Source organism: Clarias gariepinus, chromosome 24 (assembly GCF_024256425.1).
Source record: "Clarias gariepinus isolate MV-2021 ecotype Netherlands chromosome 24, CGAR_prim_01v2, whole genome shotgun sequence".
NCBI lineage: Eukaryota > Metazoa > Chordata > Actinopteri > Siluriformes > Clariidae > Clarias > Clarias gariepinus.
Window position 1 is genome coordinate 12,250,244 of NC_071123.1, and position 24,169 is coordinate 12,274,412.

Sequence of the window (24,169 nt, forward strand, 5' to 3'; positions counted from 1 at the left end):
CCGCTGCCTTTTGTTAAGGCTGAGCGTTTATACACGCCGATAAAGGAATTTTAGATGAATTTTAAAGCAACTTTTTAGGCCTAAATATTTATTTTTTATTTATGGCCAGGTGTTTTATGAAGTAAAGACCTGTTGTTCAGTTCTGCACGGTGTATCTGCACAGAGAGATTGTGTGTGTGTGTGTGTGTGTGTGTGCACGGAGAGTTTGTGTGTGTGTTTGTGACGTTATCTTTTCCTTTAAACGTGCTTCCAACCAACCAACTCTGGCCTCCAAACTTAGTGGGGTTACAGCGGGGCGCCGACTGCTGATCAGCGTATAGTAGCCTGTACAAGCCAATCCCATCCCCCCAAAATAGTGTAACTGTCTTCAACAATCACTTACCATTAAAATGTTAAGAATTTAATAAAACACCAATATTTATAAAATATTTTTCTTTATACATATTTTCATTTTATATATAAATTATTAGAGATAAGAAACTCGCTCCTTGGTATAATGACCACACATGCACATCCGCTCAGAAATTAGAACGCAAATGGCGTCAAACTAAATTGTTAGTATTCCAAATAGCATGGAAGGAGAGCATCCTAAACTATAGAAAAGCTCTCAGTGCTGCTAAATTAATTTATTTCTCTACTCTTATAGAAAATAAGAAAAATAATCCTAGATTTTTATTTAATACCATAGCTAAATTAATCAAAAACAAGACACTGCAGAAATCTCCACAACAACAACATACAGTAGTAAGGATTTCATGAACTTTTTCAATAACAAAATCATAAATATTAGGCAAAAAATTCAGGCTTTGAAACCAGACAATTTAAGTGATACAAATGATAAATTAATCGCATCACATTAGAACCTAGAATACTTTACTTCCCTTGAAGTGAGAGAGCTAATTTTACTCATCTCCTCTTCAAAATCGTCAACCTGTGAATTAGATCCTACAGATGTTACTTATGCGGTATTCTGGTTTTACCGCCACGCCTCGTGGTGGCGACATTTGGGTTTGTGCGTTTGCTGGCTTCTACCGCTGAGTGGCGCTATATAACTATAGACTGACGCCTCTGACTGACGGGCATCAGTTCATTCTCTTAAGGATTAATGAGCCACGCGCTGTTAGGGCTGCACATAGTAGCGGATAAAATCAAGTAATACGTTGTAGTTAAACAAATTCATAATCACAGTATTAAAATTACAGTACAAATGTAGAATTTAAATTAAATTAAATCTTATTAGGATTGGATTTAGGCAAAGTAAACGTTAACACAGTGAGCCTATAGATTTTATCATGTGTAATTAGAAAAGCTACACATGTATGTTTTTCGTCATCTTATATTTTGTGTTTTTTAAATTTGTAGTAGATTTATTAAATCCACTACAATAAACGAAATAAATGAAAATAAATTACCATAAAAATTAAAACACTGTCAGGCCGTGCTACTGCGTAAGCAGATGTCAATGTGTTTTTGCGTTATTATAAGAATTAAATGCAGTAGGCTGTTATAATCATCATAATGTTCTTTAAGAAATATTAAAAACATTTTAACAAATTACATTTTCACATCCCAGCACCCCCATTGCGCTGTATCACCGTCGGCAAAAACCTTATAAAATACAATAAAATACAAGTAAAACATTAAACAAATTTATCATCACAGTACTAAAATTACAGTACAAATTTAGAACTTAAATATAGGAATTTCTTAGTTCCATTGAATTTAAGCAAAATAAATGTTAACACAGTGAGCCTTTATATTTTATTATGTGTAACACTCGCGTAGCCAGAAAACTCATCAGAAAACGTGTATCAGAAAACGTGGGTAAGTCACAGGTGTTGTCAGATTAATGGGCTAAAACTATATGATAAACCTATATAAGCTACATAGCCTTTATAAGACTTTACTTTTTAAGTGCACGCACAATGACGACAAAACATTATGATGTTGTAAAATAATGAAAGCAAACAAGGATACAGCGCTATTCTGTATCGGTTTCTGTGAACTTGAGCGCGTCAGAAAATAAACCGAAACTTTGTGTATATTCGCCTCACAGACGTGAAAAATATATACTTACAGAAAGCAAAATGTCTGCTTTTATATAAACTAATGGAAAAAAATAAAAATCAGCTTATGTAATTCGTATGAAACGTGAATTACGAGAGTGCATCCACTCACAGCCGAAACGAAAAGACATCAACTTATCAATGATTAATTAAAATGGCCAGTCAGCTTCCTTGCTGTTTGCCCTGACGGATTCATAATCATTAGTCTAGTTCTGCCGGTGCGGTTATTATCCCCACCCCCGTTAAAACAGTGTATTCAGAGAAAGCCTAGCCCGAGAGAGATTGTGCGTGCGCAGTCCACTACACAGCAAAAACAAATTTGTATATTAATAAGTGATTAATAACATGCATGTTATGATAAGAAAAATCTTATTCCAGGAATTAAAAATGGTAACAATGTCAATTTTAGAATGTAGAATTCAGAAGATTTTAAATTGACACAATTCAAACGACCTAAAGTAAATTGAAATAAGAGGCCCTGATTATACTGCATAAATATTATTTACTAAAACAAAATTCCAGCCACGATATACTATACTATAACCATATTATACCAAAGATAGAAGTGTATATTTAAGTTATTTTAATGTTCTATTCTGTAGGTCTATTTTCCCATTTTTTTAATATATTTAAATTTATTTTTTAATAATAACAATAAACCGATACAAACAGAAGCTACAGTATATAACAGTTCATTCTTTGTACAAATAAAATCGTTAGCTAGTGAACTTAATTAGCTAGTCTAAATAATATATATTTTTACAAGCTCTTGAGCTGTTGTTAGTGCTTGTTTGGCCAGTCAGTTTCCTTGCTGTTTTCCCCGACGCATTCATTGTTCTGCCGGTGCGGTGTTTATCTCCACCCCCGTTAAAACGGCGTATTCAGAGGCTCGCCCGCGAGAGGTTGTGCGCGCGGTCTACTACACAGCAAAAATATATTTGTATATTATGATTAAGATAGGAAGGCGGCTCACATCGGCGTGCGTTTCGCACAGCGCTGCAAAGACAGCGCTTATTTAACACGTATAAATGTGTGTCTGTTGTATTTCTGGGAAAGAGAAATTTCTTATAAATCTCTCATATTGATGTTTGATTTTAGATCCAAACTCGTCAAAGGGGAAGAGCGCACGCCGCTGGTTCATGAACATTTTACATTCACTAAAAGCCTTATTCATAACCACATTTTGGCCATTCACACACATGCATTGTGCTATGTTGTTTGTAGACACTTTTACTTTTACCTTCTAATCTCCCCTTTGATCAAAATGCTCCCGATATGTCCCCACACGAGCAGCTTTGTTTCATAAAGAGAGGCGACATATACTTGATTAAACACTGCATTTAAAAATGCATTGCGTGCGCGATGTGAGCAGCTTTAATTATTGATAAATAAATAATTATTAAATGGTGGACATAAACAGCAAAAAGAACAATATTTTATTTTTAATTATTATTATCACGTTATTGAATAATTATTTAAAACTGAAGTGCTCTGTGTAGATTCATGCCACGAGTCATATTATCATACAAAGATTGTTACATTGTGTTCGGACCACTAAGCGTCTGTGGATTCCAAAATTGACATTTTTACCGTTTAAAATAAAAATGTTTTTACAAGCCCTTGAGCTGTTGTTTGTGCTGTTTTCTTTAATAATAACAATAACAATATACATATAGAAACAGAGTCTGTCTAAACAAAATTAATTGCAGCCATTTGCAAAATGTCCCTTTGCGCCACCTGGCGGTCATTTCACAAATTACTTTGAATCGTGACTGATTTATTTTGGCTGTTGCCGTTGGCCGCGACAGAGTGCATGGCAGTCATAGACATTCCGCGTGAGTAACCACTGTATACCAACACATTTTCTCAAGCAGATAGTTCCAGCAATAACAGAACCCCTGATGAAAGTAATTAACTGTTTACTTAGCAGTGGGTATGTTTCTAAATCCCTTAAATTAGCAGTTATTAAACCACTAATAAAGAAACCTGACCTCGACCCCTGTCAGCTTTCCAATTACAGGCCGATATCAAACCTCCCCTTTATCTCTAAAATTCTGGAAAATGTATGATCACAGCAGCTATGTTCATATCTACATAGTAATAGCATAAACAAACTGTATCCGTCAGGATTTAGGCCTCATCACAGCACAGAGAAAGCACTTGTTAAAGTAGTAAATGACCTCCTATTGGCCTCTGATCAGGGTTGCGTCACTATACTTGTGTTACTCGACCATAGAGCAGCTTTTGAAACTATTGATCATAGTATTCTCCTTCACTGATTAGAAAATGGAGTAGGAATTAAGGGAACGGCCCTCTTATAGCTCAGATCCTATTTGACTGATCGTTATCAGTTTGTAGATTTAGATGGTGACCATTCCTCATGGACTTAAGTGGAGTTCCACAGGGTTCCGTTTTAGGCACTGCTTTTTTTCCCTTTACATGCTTCCTCTGGGCAACATAATTTGTAAACATGGTATTAGTTTTCATTGTTATGCTGATGACACACAAGTATACGTTTCAGCAAAACCAAATAAGAAAAAACAGTTTACTAAAGTTAAGCAATGTGTGCAGGACATAAGAGATTGGATGTTAATTAATTTTCTTCTGCTTAATCCTGATAAGACAAAAGTTCTAGTCATAGGACAGCCACAAGCAGCTAGAAGTAAGCTTTCTGATCACACTGTGATTTTAAATGGCCTTTCTCTTCCATCAAGTGCAACAGTAAAAGACCTTGGTGTGATTATAGATTCCAGCCTTTCATTTGAAGCACATGTAGATAATATTACCAGGATAGCATTCTTTCACCTCAGAAATATTGCCAGGATAAGAAATATATTTTCACCAAATGATACAGAAAAACTAGTTCATGCTTTTATCACGTCTAGGTTGGATTATTGTAACGCCTTTCTGTCGGGTTGTTTAACAAGGTGCTTAAACAAGCTACAATTAGTCCAGAATGCAGCAGCGAGAGTCCTCACTTGAACCAGAAGCACATCTCTCGAGCACATCACTCCTATTTTATCCACATTGCATTGGCTTCCTATGAAATTTCGCATCGATTTTAAAATACTACTCTTGACGTATAAAGCATTAAATGGTCTCGCGCCGCAGTATCTGAGTGAACTGCTAGTGTCTTACAATCCGTCACGCCTACTACGATCAAAGGATGCAGGCTGCTTGTCAGTACCACGTATTACTTAAACAACAGCAGGAGGCAGAGCTTTTTCTTACAAAGCCCCAAAGTTATGGAATAGTCTTCCAATTAATGTTAGGGACTCAGATACAGTCTCAGTGTTTAAGTCTAGGCTAAAAACCTATTTATTTAGCCAAGCATTTTTGTGAATAGATTAGCCTTAGGTAAAAAAGCAGATCTGGGGGACTCATGGATGTAGAGTATTAGGTGAACTGGTATGTTTAGATGCTGTCCTCCCCACTCTTATTGATCACTCAGGTTTGTTGGCGGTGAGGTGATTGGTTGCTTTACATCTCAGGAAGCCCTTATGTCTGTGTTTCCTTCTGGGTCTTCCTCTTTAGTTATGCTGTCATAGTTAGTCTTGCCGGAGTCTCTGCTTGCACTCTGCACTAAATATACATTCACCTTATACATTGTTCGACTGTGACCATACCTAACTGCCATCTCTCCATCTCTTTTGCTCTTTCTCCTTTTTCCTCTACCTATCTCTCTGTCAAGTTATACATGTCGCTCCTGAGCTGCCAGTGATCCAGAACTCCTCTGCCCTCTGGACCTGTCTAACTAGTCCTGGAGTCCTGCTTTTGGTTGGAGATTTCATCACATGGATGCCCTGTGTGGTCTGCCTGGGATGCGTGTGGTGACTGGGGATGCTCCGCCTTTCCATAAAGGTGGTCCTGTCCTAGACTAATGCAGACAGTTGTTCTCTGAGGACTTGTGACTTCAGTCACTCAATAGTTCAGGACTGGAATTTCTTACAGTCTACCTGAGCCTCCAGAAACAAACTGGACTTGCACATCTCCTCTTATACTGAACTTCCAGTCTTGCATAATATTATGCACATCAATCCCTGCTATCTGTTTTCACCCAGATTTGGATGGGTTTTCTGTTGAGTTTGGTTACTCTCAAGGTTTCTTTCTATTACCATCTCAGGGAGTTTTTCCTTGCCACTGTCGCCGTCGTCCTCGGCTTGCTCATCAGGGACAATCATATCATTTTGATTCATACACATTCACATTTCATACAAACTTAATTCTTTTGATTGTGTAAAGCTGCTTTGTGACAATGTAAATAGTTAAAAGCGCTATAAAAATAAAATTGAATATTGACACTTTCTGAAAATGTATAGTATGCATACTTTTTTATTATGATCCAAATGTCTTAGCCGCTCATATGATACTATTCTAAATAGCTTAGGAGCTGTACTATACTATACACAAAAAAAAAGAAAGAAACATTAAACACAACTCTTCCTCAAACATACAATGACCCCAAACCACATTTTTCAAGGCGCTACTGTCAAACTGGCACACCTTTATTGGCAAACTGGGACACTTAAAATTAGGGATCTGTCACGTCAGATTTACAAGCGCCAAAACGGTATTTATTGTTAGAATTTCGTAATAAAATTGACAGAATCTGAGAGCTGAGATTTTTTTTAATATCATAAGTAACCTGCAACCTGCTCTGTCTAGTCTGTCGGACTCCGTGTCCTCTTTGCTTCACGATTTTTCTGTGCGTGAGAAAATGGATGTGTGGTGTGAGAGCGTGTGAAAAGTGTCAATCGCGTGAGTCTCACGGTGAATGCGTGAGAACTAATTAGTAGTTTTAACAATCTTTGTTAAAATATCTAGCTAACTAACTAAATTTATGAGGGACATATAAAAAGGGAACTCAATTCCTCCATTAAAATGACTTGAATGGCTGTCCCAGTTTGCCAGTAATACCCTGTCCCAGTTTAACAATACGCCATTGGCAAACTGGGACAGTGTCAAAATCACAAAAAAAAAAAAAAAGATTCATATGAATGTGATTTTTTACCATTCAGAATTACCATTACATCCTATAACAAAATATATGAGAATTACAAATGATCCATGAGTTTTATTATTTTTATAACCTTAACATTATTTACCTCAGAATGCTATGTCATTTTACTTACCATCACAGTTCACTGCAAGGTTGTTAAATATGATGTGCCACACCCTGAAAGTGATGTCATAGCCACAGATTTTTTTTATCACATACTTGCTAATGATGAACTCATTGTTGATTTTAAGTAATAAAAACATATCCATGCAAAGATATAAATGATTAAGCTTAACTGTCCCACTTTACCCATTGTCCCACTTTACCACTATTCACCCATATTACATATATATATATATATATATATATATATATATATATATATATATATATATAAAACTCATGCTAGGGTACTTTTACTACGCTAAAGTACCATTGTAATGCAGTGTCTTCTTGCTCGCTGAACATGTTCACAGTGCACGCGTGACTTCTTAAATCTGTGCACGCGCGACTTATTAATTCTGTGCACGCTTGACTCTGCCTGCATGCTCACTCAACTTTGATTGGCTGTTCCTTCTCTATCAGCTGGCAATATCAACCGCATAACGCATACTATAATTTGTATAGTGCTTTTAAAATGGTCATTGTCTCAAAGCAGCTTTACAAAATCAAAAGAAATTTATAAAAAAATTAATTTTTATTATTATTTATAATTATATACAAATAAAAAAGTAATTAAATAAGGGAAGCATTGTAAATAAAGTTGTATTTATTTACAAATATTACAAACAAATAGTATAGTATTTATTTTTTTATTCAATGAAGTATTGGTATATACCAGTTTCATTTGTCTATTATATGTTTTTTTTTACTTATTTAATTATCCATATAGCTCATTGTTGGACTACATCGACTAAAATTCAAATCGTACAACTCGGTCGCCTTACCTATAAACCTTTATTTACAACGCTACAACGCTGATAGAGAAGGAACAGCCAATCAGAAGTAGTGTGTGGATGTCTTTGATTGGCTAGTTTTGTGGCAGTTTTGTAACACTGGACAAAGTTGAGCGAGAGTACAGGCAGAGTCGAGCGCGCACAGAAAATAAATGTTGCACGCGCATGCAGGCAGAGTTGAGCGCGAACAGAATCGAGAAGTCGCGCATGCTTGGAGAACATGTTGAGCGCGCAGTGGAGACACTGCACGCGCATAACGTGCTTTGTCTGCTCTCAAAATGACAAACCCCACGCTCAGAATTGTGGCAGGAATATAACGCCATACTTGTTTGGGTTAGTGGCTTCGGCCAGGTTGTGTGTGTGTGTGTGTTAAGTGTGTGTGTTCTATTGAATGTTTTGATTTATTGCCGAGGCTAAAGTGAATGTGGTTCTTCTGTGAAGGTGCTGTTCATGCTATCTAGTGCTGTGCTTAATAAAGTACTCCCAGCCATTTGCATTAGGCAGCAAGGAAGCTCACTCGTCTCTCCAAGTTTCTTCGTAGCAGTAAAAAACGCAACAATATTATTCTTTTGATTATTATTATCATGATGTTCTTTTGCTGTTTGAGTTCAGAGTTGAATTATTATTTGAAACTGAAGTGCTTTGTGTAGATACATGCCACAAGTGTCACACATACCCGTTCTGCAACCGGAACTAGGACCCGGAAGTAGTACGGTCGCGAAACAGGAAGCATAAAAGGAGACAAGATTACGCTTCACACCCACTCAGTCATTGAGTTTCGCCCATGTTGGTCCAGATTGTCCGTCTGCCAAATCGTGAGTACAAATTTTTTTGGGTTTGCCTTCTGATTCGAGTATGTGTTTATAGGACGCGGGTTAAATTTGTGTCTTTCCCTTGCTCGCCTTGTGTGAGAGTCCTTAGACAAAATCGCGTGGTTATCCTGCCTACTCGCTTACAGATGTGTCATCATCAGAAGACATGAATGAACTATATATATTATATTATTAAGTAAATATTATTTTATGACCACAAACTTCTTCGGGCTTTTTATAATAATCATCATATTTGCTGTTTGTGTCCAGCATTTAATAATTATTTCATACATTATTTAACCACGGCTGGAAATAATAGCTGGAATGTGATGTGATTGTGAATTCATGACTAAAATAAAGCAGTTTGTCTTTTGTAAAGTACTTTCACTTTACAAAAGGCAGCGTTTTTATCAAAAGGTTGATAAACGTGTGTTGTACAGTATATACACCGCGACAGCGCGCGCAGTTACTCACTTCTCACCTTTCATGTAGGTCTGCTCGGACTAATTTGTTTTAAACCCCTCAAAAATGTGTGTGTATACAGCTCAAAACCTCCATCAGTTATTAACGATAGCATCTATTTAGAAAAAATGCCCCAGTGATTTCGGAGCTTCAGGAAATCTTCCGGCGCTCTGCGCATAACACCGGGCCAACTCATGTCGGAAAGAATTTATAAACGGTTTCTAAACGTGGGCTATTGTTTTTTTTACTTATAGTATTTGTTAATTTAATTTAAATGAGGTTTGGGCTCAGGACTTTGATTCGGCATCGTGATTCTCCTCTTTAATTTACTCCATAGTTTTAATCAGCGCTCAGCCGCATGCATGAAGTTTTCCAGAGCGTGTAGTAAAGATTCGTAAAGATTTACTACACGGCAGAAGTAGACTAATGATTATGAACGCGTCGGGAAAACAGCAAGCAGACTGACTCTGACCATTTAAAAAAACGTTTGCGTTCATTTTCTGACGCGCTCAAGTTCACCAAAAACAATACAGAACAGCGCAGCTTATTTGCTTTCAAACATTTATAAAATCACGTTTTTTCGTTATTGTGAGTGTGCTTAAATAAAAGTTGAGTCTTATAAAGGCATGTAGTCTTATATAGTTTTATTATATAGTTTTTGCACATTAATCAGAGTCCTCATCTGTTACATTTTTGAGGACAATAGTTTTTTTTCAGCCGCGCAAATCAATATCGCTCCTCGCTCACTAGTTAGGCGGCCTCTCCTTCAGATATGCGAAGAAGCAGGGCTGCGGAATTAGGCACGAATGATGAAGAAGAGCTCTCCTTGCTAATGATCCTGGGCTTCCAATCCGCGCTATAAAATACTCAGGGTTTGTTAGTTTACAGTGGATTTTACTACACGTTGTGAGTGAGACGCGCGCACACAACGCAGAAGTGCGGCATGCAAACGGGGCAAATGGAACGCGCCCCAGGGACTTTAAAGAAGAGTCAGCGCGAGCGGACGGAGGCAGGAGCTGCTGTCCGCGGATGGCCGCCGTACTCGTATTTTATAGCGCAGGGTGCAAACCCGGGATCATTGGCATGGATGAGCTATGTCCAGCTCTGTACCAGCATGTCATATGGGCATTATAAGACTAAAAAGTGGCAGCTGGCACGCCTAAAAATAGACGCAGGTTAATTTTTTTATAGTCTAAATTAAAATCCTCCTCTTCAGTGCCTCCTATTCCTATTAATCCTATTGTTCTTTTAGTGTTACTGCGTGTGCTTACAATGCCAGACAACATTTAAATGCAAATTATTCACTCTCCCCAAGTGTGAATCAGCTGTTCTCACCTATACATATTAACCTATACGTTCTCACCTAAAGTGTTTAGGTTAAATTCCACCTATACAAGTGTGACATTATGCAAAGAAAAAAAATAGGAAGGGGCAAATACTTTTTCATGGCACTTCACATGTAGTCAGATTGTTCCACTGGGCTGAAACTGTGGCAGGTGGAGTTATAGCACTTTTCAAATCACACTTACTATACACTGATATGAATAACTTTGAATGATGAATGCTACGTTAATATGATCTCGGGCTTGCTCCACATTATAAAAGCAAAGCGCGGAGTTTAGTCCGAGATCAGGGAAGTACGTGATGTGGTGGAAAATAGGCAGTGGCGGTTCTACACTGAATTGCTCCGCGGGCGAGACTACATGCTGATGATGACCAACACGTCTCCCCTGATCTACCAGAGCCAAGTAAAAAGAATGGCAATCAAACAGAATAAAATTAGTAGCAGCACTAACTTGTGCTAGTTATTATGATGGTGGTCAATATTAATTGAAATAATGTTTCTCAGCATTATTTCGTGTTAATATTGACTACCATAATAATTAAAATAAGTAACAAATTTACTAGCGTGAGCTACTGCTGCTACTGATTTTATTTCAGCTTACCTGGTTAGTTTTATTGCCATTCCTTTTAAAATATTGTCTTTATAGATTTATATGTTGTTTGTCTTGATCTTCTTTTTTTTTTTTTTTTCGTTTCTTTGACCCAATATATGTTCAGTGATACTTCAAATAACATGTTTAAATAGCATTGATTTCTGTATTGTGTTATATTTTTATACTAGTAACTGGTGTTAAAAATGTATCTCTACATTAATGAGCCAATGTATTATGGTGTGGGCTGCTGTGGGCCAGGAAGTCCAGGGCCATTTTTTGGTCCCAGTCCGCCCCTGTAATAACGAATGGAGAAAGCGCAGTCAATGCCCGGAGATTCTGCGTTCCGCGGGGGCCAGTCGTGAATAGCTGACACTCAGTGACAGCCAATAAAATTGAAGCATTTTTGCCGCTTTCCACGTGGTGTGGCGTTGTTTAAATAATATCCGTATAATATCCGTATATCCTATAAAATCGTCCAGACCATGGTTCGAATCCCGCTCTGGGAGAAAATGTAATAAATGTGAATCCTTTGTTTTACACTTTTTGCTTATGATAATCATTAAATTATAGTAACTGTGAGGTGAGTGCTAATGTGTTTCATAGCTTAAGCAAAAAAAAATTCTCAATTGCAAACATGCATTTAGTACTGAAGCATAAGTTGATAATGTAATGGCTATATCTATTTGCATATTGAGCACTGGCTGGGAATCAAACCCGGGTCTCCCGTATGGCGGGCGAAGCACCTACCACTGAGCCACCAGTACCCGTCTTCGTTTAAAGCGCATAAAAACAATAAAACAATACTGTTATACATACATCTTTGTAGTCCTTTTGCACACGCATTGCGTTACAATGCGTTACAACACACATTGCGTTACAATAATAATAATAATAAATTCGGAGAACTACTACTAATAATAATTCTGAATGAAAATTATGAATAAATACATAACAGTTTGAGCTTGACACGTTTATGAGCTCTGTCGCTTGCTGTCAATGGGCGCCTAAGAGACATAACATTTTTCGGCTTCAGTAGACACACAATACTTTAGACTGAAACACGACTGCCCCCTACAGGTATTGAAGGCCATTTTCACAGCTTGCTGCGCGCAACCGCGGCAAGTCGTGGGATCCCTTTTCCGAAAACGTGCGTTTTTAAAGGCCAGATCTGTATTTAAAGCGCAGAAACACAATAAAACAATAAACAATGTTTTAGGCTAACATATACATCTTTGTAGTCTTTTTGCACACACGCGTGGGTAATAACAATAATAATAACAATAATAACAATAATAAATTCAGGGGAACTACTACTACTACTAATAATGATATTGAATGGAGAAAGCACAGTTAAATGAAAAAAAGTTAAAGGAAAAAGCATCAGTATTTACTGTTTGAGCTTGACACGTTTATGAGCCCTGTCGCTTGATGTCAATGGGCGCCTAAGAGAGATAACACATTTTCGGCTCAGTGGACACACAATACTTCAGACTGAAACACGACTGCCCCCTACAGGTAATGAAGGGCATTTTCATAGCGGGATCCCTTTTCTCGAAACGTGCGTTCTTAATGGCCAGATCTGTATTTGGACCTAATGTCATAATGATAAGTAATTAACCAGTAGCTATTATTATTAACATTAATAGTCAAATTATATTACTACTAAGATTTTAAAAAAATATATTAAAAGGTGTAATCAATAGTTCTGCAGGACAGATGCAACAGTGCCACGCCCTAGCCCGGAGATCTGATCACCCTTCCTCATTTCACTCCAGGTTTTTACTCAGTCTCAAGTTTATTTTCAGCCTGCACACCTGTCACCCCTTTCCCTTTTATTTACCAGCTTTACCCATGATTTTGTTGCTTTAATTAAGATTAATCTAATCTTTGCTCAGGAGATGAGCTTTTCAAGACCTTTTATGATCTACCTGCTACCAGGGGCTAATGTTGTGGGTGACAGTCAGGTCCACTGACACTCTATGGTGATTGCCACACACCACTTTGTCAGGGGACCTATTCTGATTTGACCACCATGTTTATGGGGAAAAAAGAATGATATAGTGCAGCTAGGTGACTGAATTTAAACCTGAAGAATATCTTACTTACATTATTTTTTACACATGTAAGAAGTTTGAATTTAAGCACATGTTATTTTGCTGTTGCATTTTCCTTCACATTAGGTGTCATGTTTTTTTTTTTTTTCATTTAAGTGTTGTTGTCCTTCTGTGTGTGTGTGTGTGTGTGTGTGTGTGTGTGTGTGTGTGTGTGTGTGTGTGTGTGTGTGACCTTGGTTACAGGGAGGTCATTGTTGCTGCTGCTTGTGATTGAGTTGATGACTCGTCCAGAAGGAGACGGACCTTCACCAGGCTGCACACTCTGTAGACAAGTCTGCAGCTTCGTTACCTATAGGACCACAAATCAAGAGAAGGTATTGATGAGGGAAATTTGAAAAATTCAACAGCGGAAGAACACAGTTTAATTTTTAGTGGCTTTCAGTCTACAATCATGCAAAGTTTGTACATACTTCCATCTTTATTAAGGAAAAAATAGTTAATAATCCATGCCACTGTTAGCAGAATGTGACTGAGTGAGTAATTTTCAGTAATTGTCATACACTACAAAGCTAGGACACCAAGGCTCCTTTTCCAATTCTTGGATACCATCAAGGTAGAAAGATTACTGGACTGCCTGCTTAATGTCTGAAATTCTGGACTCTTATTATTGCGTTGCATGGAGGTCAGATTTTTTCTCATTTGTAGCAAATTACAAATAGTGAAGCAGCCCAAATCTTATAACATTCTGGTTGGACATCTTTGGCGCACTTTTACAGTAAGGAGATATCTTGCATTTAAACTACATTTAAATTTTTGTACAGTGTTGTTTGTATATCATACAATGTATGTAGTATACATGTAGCAGAATTAACAATAAAGTTGACTTTGACACAAACAGATTAGGGAATTGCATTATCTGAAATAGCTCCTGGAGTACTTGCACTCACTAGACTAGAGCACAGTGACGGTTAGTGTTGATGCAATGGACATCAGCCACATCACCATTAAAATGTAAATTGGTGAAAATTTTACACAAAAAATTATCCATGAGAAGGTCAATAAAAAAAACCCTATGTTGTTGTTTTACAGTGTACACAAATTAGGAGTGCAAATGCTAAAATGGTGCAATTCGAAAAACGATATACATTAGTATTAAAGTTAAATAAAGCATTTCACTTTTTCACAAGTTTAAAAGCATTTCACACTGCATATCATACTGTGTATGACTGTGTACGTGACAAATAAAATTTAAATTTGAATTTAAAATAAAACAGTAGACTGCAACACACAAGCAGTGTAAACAAGTAGCTCATTTGTAAGTATGTAGTGTAAGTATGTACTGTAGAGACAGATTAACAAGCATGATAGTAATAAGGTCATATAGTACTGCACTTATCACATGTTAGCTGCAATAGGTCTAGAACAATTGCATTAGTATTGATTTTATTTTTTAACCTAGGTTCCCGCTTCCTTTTTCCCTTCCCCCTTCCCCTAATATTATCTGCAAGCATTCTGGATTCATAGCACGAAAACATTGACGATTATTGCAAGTCATACAGGCTTCATTGCATGGTCCCTTCTCCCTAACAGGAAAAGGACCAACAGTTTTCCCCAAATTCCTTTTTTTCCAATTTGGGACTGAGCAGCCATATTGCTCTGAATTTTGCATGCCTCCCATGAAATTTATATTGAAACATTTATCCTGGTCTCATGAGAACAATAGAATGAGAATATGCCTAATGGAAAATTTTATATTATAATGATCTTTTTGATACCAGTGCCTAACCTTTAACCCTGTCAAATGTCTGCTGAAAACTTATTTGCCAATGACGGCTAAGTTTTAAAGTAATTAGGTCCTTATTCCGTAGGTCACCTACAGAATACCACAATAAAGCACCATATCAAATCTCAGCTAAAATAGATTTACAGTTAATAACAATAAGCTATTTAAACATTACTCTGCCATTCATGCCCCAATATGTTGAGAACCTTGTATTGAACATGAGCCTTAAGTTTAGTTTAAATCTCTTCAGGCACAAATTTTATTTCATTAATTGTTATCACTCTGTAGATGGAAATTGTGAACTATAAATATACTAAAGTCAATTTTGGTGCTCTGCAACGTTCAGTTTTTGGGGCCACTGCTTTTTTTGTCTATACAGTACATGCTTTCTTTAGGTAATATCATTTGTAAACTCAGTAATATTTTTATGTATTATGCTGATGGCACAAAGTTGTATATGTCAGCAATGCCCAATGAGAAACGTCAGGTTAATTTGGTTGAGTAATGTCTAAGGGAATTTGGACTAAGGATGTCCATTATCTTCATGCTACTTAATGCTGATAAGACAGTAGTTCTGGTACTAGGTCCTAAGGCAGATACAGATGTGGCCATTAAGAATGCGCTTTATTCCACACAAAAGGTTGCAATTCCTCTTGCAGAGTGTCACTGAATCCTCCTTCATTGCTTTCAATTCGGAATTGTTATGAATAAAACAGCGTTAGACACAAATATATGATATGGTACTATGGACACTGAAAAAGCTATTTGGACAAGTGCACAAGTGTAAAGCAAACACAACTATTAATTTATTGTGTATATTTTACTTTATTAAGTTGTTTAAGTTATATGAAAAATAACATGCCGACCGGCTCACTATTATGTTTTGTTAAAAATTAAGGATGCCCGCGTGCAAAAAGATGAAGTACAACAAAGAATTGTTTATAATAAGTTAGCTTAAAATAATATTGTTTCCAACGCTGATGTCATGATTTACGTCCTGTCTGCACTTTTTCTCATGCTGTCACTGTCAACACGCGCCTTTGTTATTCTTACCTGTCTCGTGCGCTTTTTTCTACGGCCCCGTTTCCGCCCCTCCTGCGCACCTGTTTCCTATTTCCTATCCTAAAGCAGCTCTCCGCGCTGCTTTAAACGCTGGATTATCTTGTGTGTTTCGTGCCTCGATTTTCTCGCGTTTGTTTTCTCTTCTGATTTCACGTTGCCACACTCGCTTTGTTTCTCGTTTTCGCTTTCGCTTTTGTTTGCCTCGCTCTTTGATCTCCCGGTTTTGACCTAACACTTCCTCTTTTAACTACGACTCTCGTTTTTTTACAATTTGGCTTAGACGCTACGTTGACGTCTAAGATGTCTACGTCTCCCGGTATTGACCTCCGCTTCCGCATTCCTACCTTGCTCTCATCTAACGTTGTAATAGCACACTCATCTGCACTTGGTTTCACCTCGTTTCTGCTCTGCTTCGTGACAAAATAATCCAGCAAGTGATATAAATTCAGCAGATGTCGATCGCATGAAAACAGCACTGGTGAGTCAGGGTGCTCTACTTTGAGCTTACCACCAGGGGCTGCTCAGCACCAAGCAAACCCTTGTTGATGTCACGACCCAGCTCCAACGGCTCCAGCTCTCTCCAACGCAACATGGGGACTCCACCATGCAACGGGAACCACACCTCCCTGCCTCCCCCCCAACCTATGAAGGTGACATTGGCCATATGTTATAACGCTCCTATCAGGACAGGCTCGAGAATGAAGTACTGCTCTCTGGGACTCTCACAACCCCTGTTGCTTTAATTACGAGGACTTCGCTAAAGAGATGAAGAGGGTGTTTGATCACTCATCACCTTAGCTCTTTCCAGCGGGTGAAATAATTTACATTTAGGCATTTGGCAGACGCTCTTATCCAGAGCGACTTACATTTTTATCTCATTACACATCTGAGCAGTTGAGGGTTAAGGGCCTTGCTCAAGGGCCCAACAGTGGCAACTTGGTGGTTGTGGGGTTTGAACCTGGGATCTTCCGAACCGTAGTCCAATGCCTTAACCACTGAGCTACCCCTGACCCCAGTAGAAGCAGGCTTTGAGTGATGTTTTCTTTGAAGGACTGACAGAAGCACTTCAGGATGAGCTAATCTCTCGAGAACTTCCGTCATCACTCCAAGAGCTCATGAATCTGGCTGTCCGAGTGGATTCACGTCTCCGCCTTTGGAGAGTGGCCAGGAGTGCACCACCCAGAGTCCTCCCGCGACCCAACCCTCAGGTGAAACCAATACAACTGGGCAGAACCCGCGTCTCGTCAGAGGAGCAGCGGCGCCGCTGAGTGGAGGGAGCCTGCTTCTACTGCGGTAACTTGAACCATGTACTTAAGAACTGTCCAGTAAAAATTCTAATTTAAATTTTATTTGTCACATACACAGTCATACACAGTACGATATGCAGTGAAATGCTTTGACAACTGCTCGTGACCTTATGATAAAAGACCTTAAAATAAAAGACTGAAGAACAGAAAATAAATTTAAAAAATGAAAGAAGGGAAATTTAAGGAGGAACCCTCAAGTTCAGCTGGGAGCGCTAGAGGGCACTGCTCCAAAGAGACCTCCAGACCAACGCCGACTGCTTCCCATCTTCCTCATTCACGAACAACGAACCCACCTGGTGCAGGCATTGATTGATTCCGGTTTGGACCGTAACTTAATCAATGCCGCCTAAGCCAAGGCCCTGGAAATCCCTGCTCTGCCTTTGGAGACCCATCTTAAGGTTCAGGCCATCGATGGGAGCCCACTCCCTTCCATCACTCACAGGACTCCTTTCCTCAGTCTAAAGGTTCGCTATTTATCATGGAGGGATCTCATGACACAGTCGTCTTGGGCCTCCCCTGGTTTATCCGACACAACCGGAAACTTGATCTCAGCTTGGAGCCCATCTTGTTCCATGACCTGCTTATGAGCTGCCCTCACGTCATGCCGCAACCCCGCCCAGGCGGATGAACCACTGGAGCTCACCCACGTGCCCCGAGTATCACGACCTTAAGGCTGTTTTTCACATTTTATGCATCCCATCTACGCCGTCTCGCCTTGAGCCTATTATGTACTCCCACCCTCCCTGTATCATTGACGTCGCTGAAGCCTACACCGCCTGCCGATTTCTGAAAGCTTGCCACCGAGGTAGAGGCATCCAGTACCTGGAGTACCAAACATAAAATCCATAAAATCCAATTCTGAGTTAACTACTACCATTAAATTTTTTAATTTTTTATCTATTTTATGTTTTGCTAAAGAAATTAATTTTAGGCAAAGGCATCAGTTCTGTCTTGTTAATTCATTTTAAAAACCCCTATTGACCACCAGTAAAACTTTACACCTATTATGCGTGGAAGGTCAGAAGAGATTCCCACAGAATTCCATTTTAATACGGTTTTATTTAATAAAACAAATTATTTAGAAAAAATATTGCATTGAGGCTTTTGCATGGGTTGTATCTAGGGCAAAATGTGATGCGAGCATAATTCGATCAAGAAGCAGGCTCATATTTCAAAACACTTATAAATCAAAGCAGATTTTTCCATAAGAAATAATGGAAACTCAAATTATTTATTCCACAGCCCAAAAACCACTGCTGAGCATAAAGAACATAAAGGCCCATCTCAGTTTTGCCTTTAGGCTAGAAAGTTTTGCCTTTCTGGCAGTTTTGCCAGAAAACGTCTTGATGATCCCCAGGACTTTGGGGAAAATACTCTGTGGATGACAAGACAAAATTTTCAACTTTTTGGAAGATGTTTGTTCCATTATGTTGGTGTAAAAGTAACACCACATTTTAGAAAAAGATCATCATACCAACAGTAAAATATGATGGTGGTAGAGTGACGGTCTGGGGCTGTTTTGCTGCTTCAGGACCTGAAACACTTGCTTTGATAAATGGAACCATGAATTTAGCTGTGTAACAAAATGCAGACCTGGCCATTAAGAATGCACGTTTCGGGAAAAGGGGTCATGCGGCAAGCAGTAAACGTGTGTGTGAAACATATTTTATTATGTGTTCGGAAGCGCGTGTGTACAGCGTGTACTGTTTCTTATAACACACGTGTGTGCGCGAGTAAGGCAAAAGAAATTCTCAATACGGGGTTAAAAATCTATTTTCTTCCTCATCGCGGTGTGTGTGTTTGTGTGTGTGTGAAACCCTCATTCACAAACACACGCGCGCACACAAATGAAGGCAAGAGACACACACACTGCTCTCTGGAGAAACTCTGTCGCAAATCTTTTCAGAGGTAGGGTGCTGGGTCATTTGTTTGTTTGTTTTACTTTACACCAGTGATTGTTAGTTTGCGTTCACACAAGTGTCATTTGCGATGTTTATTGCTTTTTTTATAGATAAAACAGTGTAGCGGGAGAGAGACGTTGATTTATTATTTTTATCACAGTCCGGTGTGTGTGAACGCGAATGTGAGATTTAAGTTAGGATATTGAGCCTGAGTTTGGTCCTTCAGTAGTTTTTTTAGTTGGATTTAAGTGCAGGATCCACAAGCAAGTTTTAATGTATAAGATAAGGAAAGAGAGACAGGAGGGGCTGAAAGCAAGAGTCTTCACTTACTCTAGCATCACACACACACACGCACACACATACACAGCGCCTGCATGCACAAAGGGAAACGTTATCTGCCGGGATTTATTTTTAACTTTTTTGAAAGGTAACGTGCAGGTTAATTTGTTTTATTTTTACTTAATATTTTGTATTAATTATTTTTATGTATTTATTTTTTGGGCTGTAAAACGAATAATTTAAGTTTCCATTATTTCTTATGGGAAAATAAAATTTGGTTTACGAGCGTTTTGGAATGCGAGCCCACTTCCGGAACGAATTATGCTCGTAATCCGAGGTTCCACTGTGTATATATGTATGTATATATATATATATATATATATATATATATATATATATACACTCTTCAGTACCTGTAGGGGGCAGTCATGTTTCAGTCTGAAGTAGTGTGTGTCTTCTAAAGCCAAAAATGTATTATGTCTCTTAAGCGCCCATTGACACTTCTTTGACTGTGCTTTCTCCTTCAGTATTATAATCATTATTAGTAGTAGTGCTCCGAATTCATTGTTGTTATTATTCTCATTATTATTGTAACGCGCCCGCACAGAAGACTACAAAGATGTACTATATGTTAGCCTAAAACATTATTGTTTCATTGTGTTTCTGCGCTTTAAATATAAACTAAACAAAAAACACTGCCTTGTGCAAAGTGAAAGTGAGTTGCGCGTGCGGCTTTTTAATTAAAAGGCTGATAAACGCGTGCACAGATATGAGCAGATTTATCGATAAAACTACAGACATGAAATGAAACAAACACAAAAATATATGCTACTCGCTGAATACAACGCAACAGCACGCAGAATCCCCGGGCTTTGACTGCGCTTCCTTCATTCATTAGTACTGCAGTAGTACACTTAAAAATGCTGGGTTTCTGTAAACACATTGTTGGGTTGTTTATGCTGGGTCAAAATTCTGTGTTATTTCGGGTACTTTAAACACACTGTTAGGTTGCTTTTTCTATGAATACTAAAAGTCCTGCATGAATAAACTCAATGCAAAAAACGGAAAAAGAAACTTTCCTCCCTGTAGGTGCATGTTATTCACAAGTTCTGACGCGTGTCTTTACTTACACAGTGTCACTGACGACATCAGACGTTTCGTTGATTTCTTTGTCTCTTGTTTATTTTCAACATCAAAAACAACGGTTGTTACAGTTTCTTGCATAAATCCACTGTAGTCACGACAAGTCGCTTGCTGTGTTCTGTAGTTTCGATAGATTACAGTTACAACAACTTATTTTACTGTATTCCTTTTAGCTTACTGTCTCACGGTCAAAAGCTTGTGTGCTCCACACCTTTCTGTATCCTTCCGTGTCTTAACAACAACTACAACTAACGTGCGTGATAGACATGGAACTGCATAACTGTGGGATGATGTCACAAAACAACCCATGAAATGATGTCACAATACAAATTATATGTATGATACTTAATGCTTAATGCTTAACTAATAAACTGAAATAAGATAAACATAACAAATCACAAGAATGAAATATGGCCCTTACACTCCCTTTTGTTCCGGTGGTTATGCAGTAAACACAATGATTTAAGAATTTAATTAAATACACTGGCATTTTAATTCGAATCCAACAATTTATTGCTTAGTGATTGGTGCATGGGCGTCAACTCGTAAGTTCTGTAATATTCCATTGTCATTCATATTGCCGTAGTTTTGAAGCCCCTTACTAAAGCATTCTGTAGTTAGTAAGCAAATAGAATATAAATGAATAAATAGCTTTAAATGGTACTTCAGCGTAGTAAAAGTACCCTAGCATGTGTTTATATATATTATATGAAAATATTATGTATAAAGAAAATATAATTTATATATTCGTGTTTAATTACATTCTTAACATTTTAATGGTTAGTGATTGTTGCAGACATTCACACTATTTTGTGGGAAGGGATTGGCATGTACAGGCTACTATACGCTGATCAGCAGTCAGCGCCCCGTTGTAGGGTAGGTTGGTTGTAAGCACGTTTGAAGGAGAAGATAATGTCACAAACACACACAAAATCTCTCCATGCAGATACAACGTGCAGGGAACAACTGAACAACAGGTCTTCACTTCGTAATACACCTGTCCATAAATAAAAATAAATATTTGGGCCTAAAAAGATGCTTTACAATTCATCTAAAATTCATTCAGCGGCGTGTATAAAACCGCAGTCTTAACAAAAGGCAGCGTTTTGATCAAAAGCATAATAAACGCGTGCGAAAAGATGCAGACATGAAGGACTATACTCGACAAGAATATAGAGAATAAGAATGATGTTTATAATAAGATAATTAATTTAATAATAAAATTATATCAAATAAGAACTTTATCTAAAAGCCAGACCGACCAAATTTCTTATTCACTGCTGAAGTAGTTAAATATGCTTATACTGTAGATATGTAGGTTACATTTTAAAATACAATCGCAAACTGCTTGTAATGAAGCACAAAAAAAGCTTTTTTTACTACAAAAAGTAAATTACAAACTGTAATGTAAAATAAAACAGTATTGGACACAAATATATGATATGGTAGTATACAGTGGTGTGAAAAACTATTTGCCCCCTTCCTGATTTCTTATTCTTTTGCATGTTTGTCACACAAATGTTTTTGCTCATCAAACATCAAAGATAACATAATTGAACACAAAATGCAGTTTTTAAATGAAGGTTTACGTTATTAAGGGAGGAAACTCCAAATCTACATGGCCCTGTGTGAAAAAGTGATTGCCCCCTTGTTAAAAAATAACTTAACTGTGGTTTATTACACCTGAGTTCAATTCCTGTAGTCACCCCCAGGCCTGATTACTGCTACACCTGTTTCAATCAAGAAATCACTTAAATAGGAGCTATCTGACACAGAGAAGTAGACCAAAAGCACCTCAAAAGCTAAACATCATGCCAAGATCCAAAGAAATTCAGGAACAAATGAGAACAAAAGTAATTGAGATCTATCAGTCTGGTAAAGGTTATAAAGCCATTTTTAAAGCTTTGGGACTTCAGCGAACCACAGTGAGAGCCATTATCCACAAATGGCAAAAACGTGGAACAGTGATGAATCTTCACAGGAGTGGCCGGCCGACCAAAATTACCCCAAGAGCGCAGAGACAACTCATCCGAGAGGCCACAAAAGACCCCAGGACAACATTTAAAGCAGTGGTTCTCAAAGTGTGGGGCGCGCCCCACTAGTGGGGAATACAGACATGACAGGTGGGGCGCAATGAACGGGAGGAAATTAGTGGAAAATAATAGGAAAGTACCTATTCTAATTCATGCTTTTCTTTATTGATTTATTTAATCTTCATTTACTTTATCGGACACTCGAAACTAAATAATGACACACAAAGAAATGGATCATTAATACAAGTAAATTAAAATAACGTCAGAGAAAAAGTGGAACCATAGAGCAACAATAACGGTTTAACGTCGGCATGTTAATTTTAGAGGAACAATATATAAGGAAACATTCGGTATTATATATGTCATTTCATTTATTCCAATGTGTATGCTGATGTTTCTGTATTTTTGTTAAACATAATATTTTATCAGGCAGTACTAGTCTCGCATTTCTAGCTTCCAGTGTGGTAACAAAGTTACTTTTTGATCCTTCAGGCGCTGAACAGAAGGGAAGATCAATATCGTTCTACGCTTTTTGTTGGTGTGCGGCATTTTGTGATGATCCCTAAATCATTCGTTGCGCCGTAGAGAATAATGGTGTTTATGCTTTTAAACATGTATAATTTGAGGCGGATGTAGCTTAAAGACAATGTAGAGAGGAAATATATGTGGGTATCTTATTTGCGGGTTTATTTACGCAGCTATTGAGTTCGGAGATGCGAATATCAAACTAACTTTACCGCGGACACAAACAGGTGTTATGCGCTAAAATGCCCCCCTGCCACGGATTGCCCCCCTACATAATCTCTATCAAATATTATAGTAGGACATGCATTCAAAGGTTTATTATCATCAAATATATTATAACTATTATAATTAACCCTAGGCACGTGACACTCGTCGTGACGATTAATACAAATCCCCCAAAATGATTATTTTATGGCACATTTATCATGCAGGGGTTTGTCAATGTACAAATAACAAATTATTTATCACAAATTACACTAAATAAATATTGTTCGTGGTGAAAAATTACAGGAAACGATTTTTATTATAAAATAAGCAATATAAAAATATACATGTGCTATATGAAAAAAAATATAGAGGCCTAATTTATATATTTTTTCTCCTATACAAATTTTTTTATATTGCTTATTTTATAATTAAATTCATTTGTTATAATTGGTCATTTGTAAACCATAAACCTATGAATTTATGTTCTAATATATAATTTGAAAGAGATTATGTGTGTGTGGGGGGGGGGGGGATTTTAGACCATAACACAGTAGCAAACAGTATGTAGTGAGCATAATAACATCAATGGATACATTTGTTACATTGTTCAGCATCATCAGCCTAATCAACCAAAAATCCAGCC

General features: G+C 37.7%; 1 protein-coding gene across 7 annotated transcripts in view; it reads right to left on the minus strand.

The window, feature by feature from the left end:
• The window catches only part of mcc (MCC regulator of WNT signaling pathway), a 355,742-nt gene that overhangs the window by 204,681 nt on the left and 126,892 nt on the right, over nucleotides 1–24,169 (minus strand). For all 7 annotated transcript variants that reach the window (XM_053485491.1, XM_053485493.1, XM_053485497.1 and 4 more), the window contains one exon: nucleotides 13,519–13,635. In XM_053485491.1, coding sequence (XP_053341466.1) covers nucleotides 13,519–13,635 — 117 coding nt within the window. The remainder of the gene's footprint in view (nucleotides 1–13,518; nucleotides 13,636–24,169) is intronic.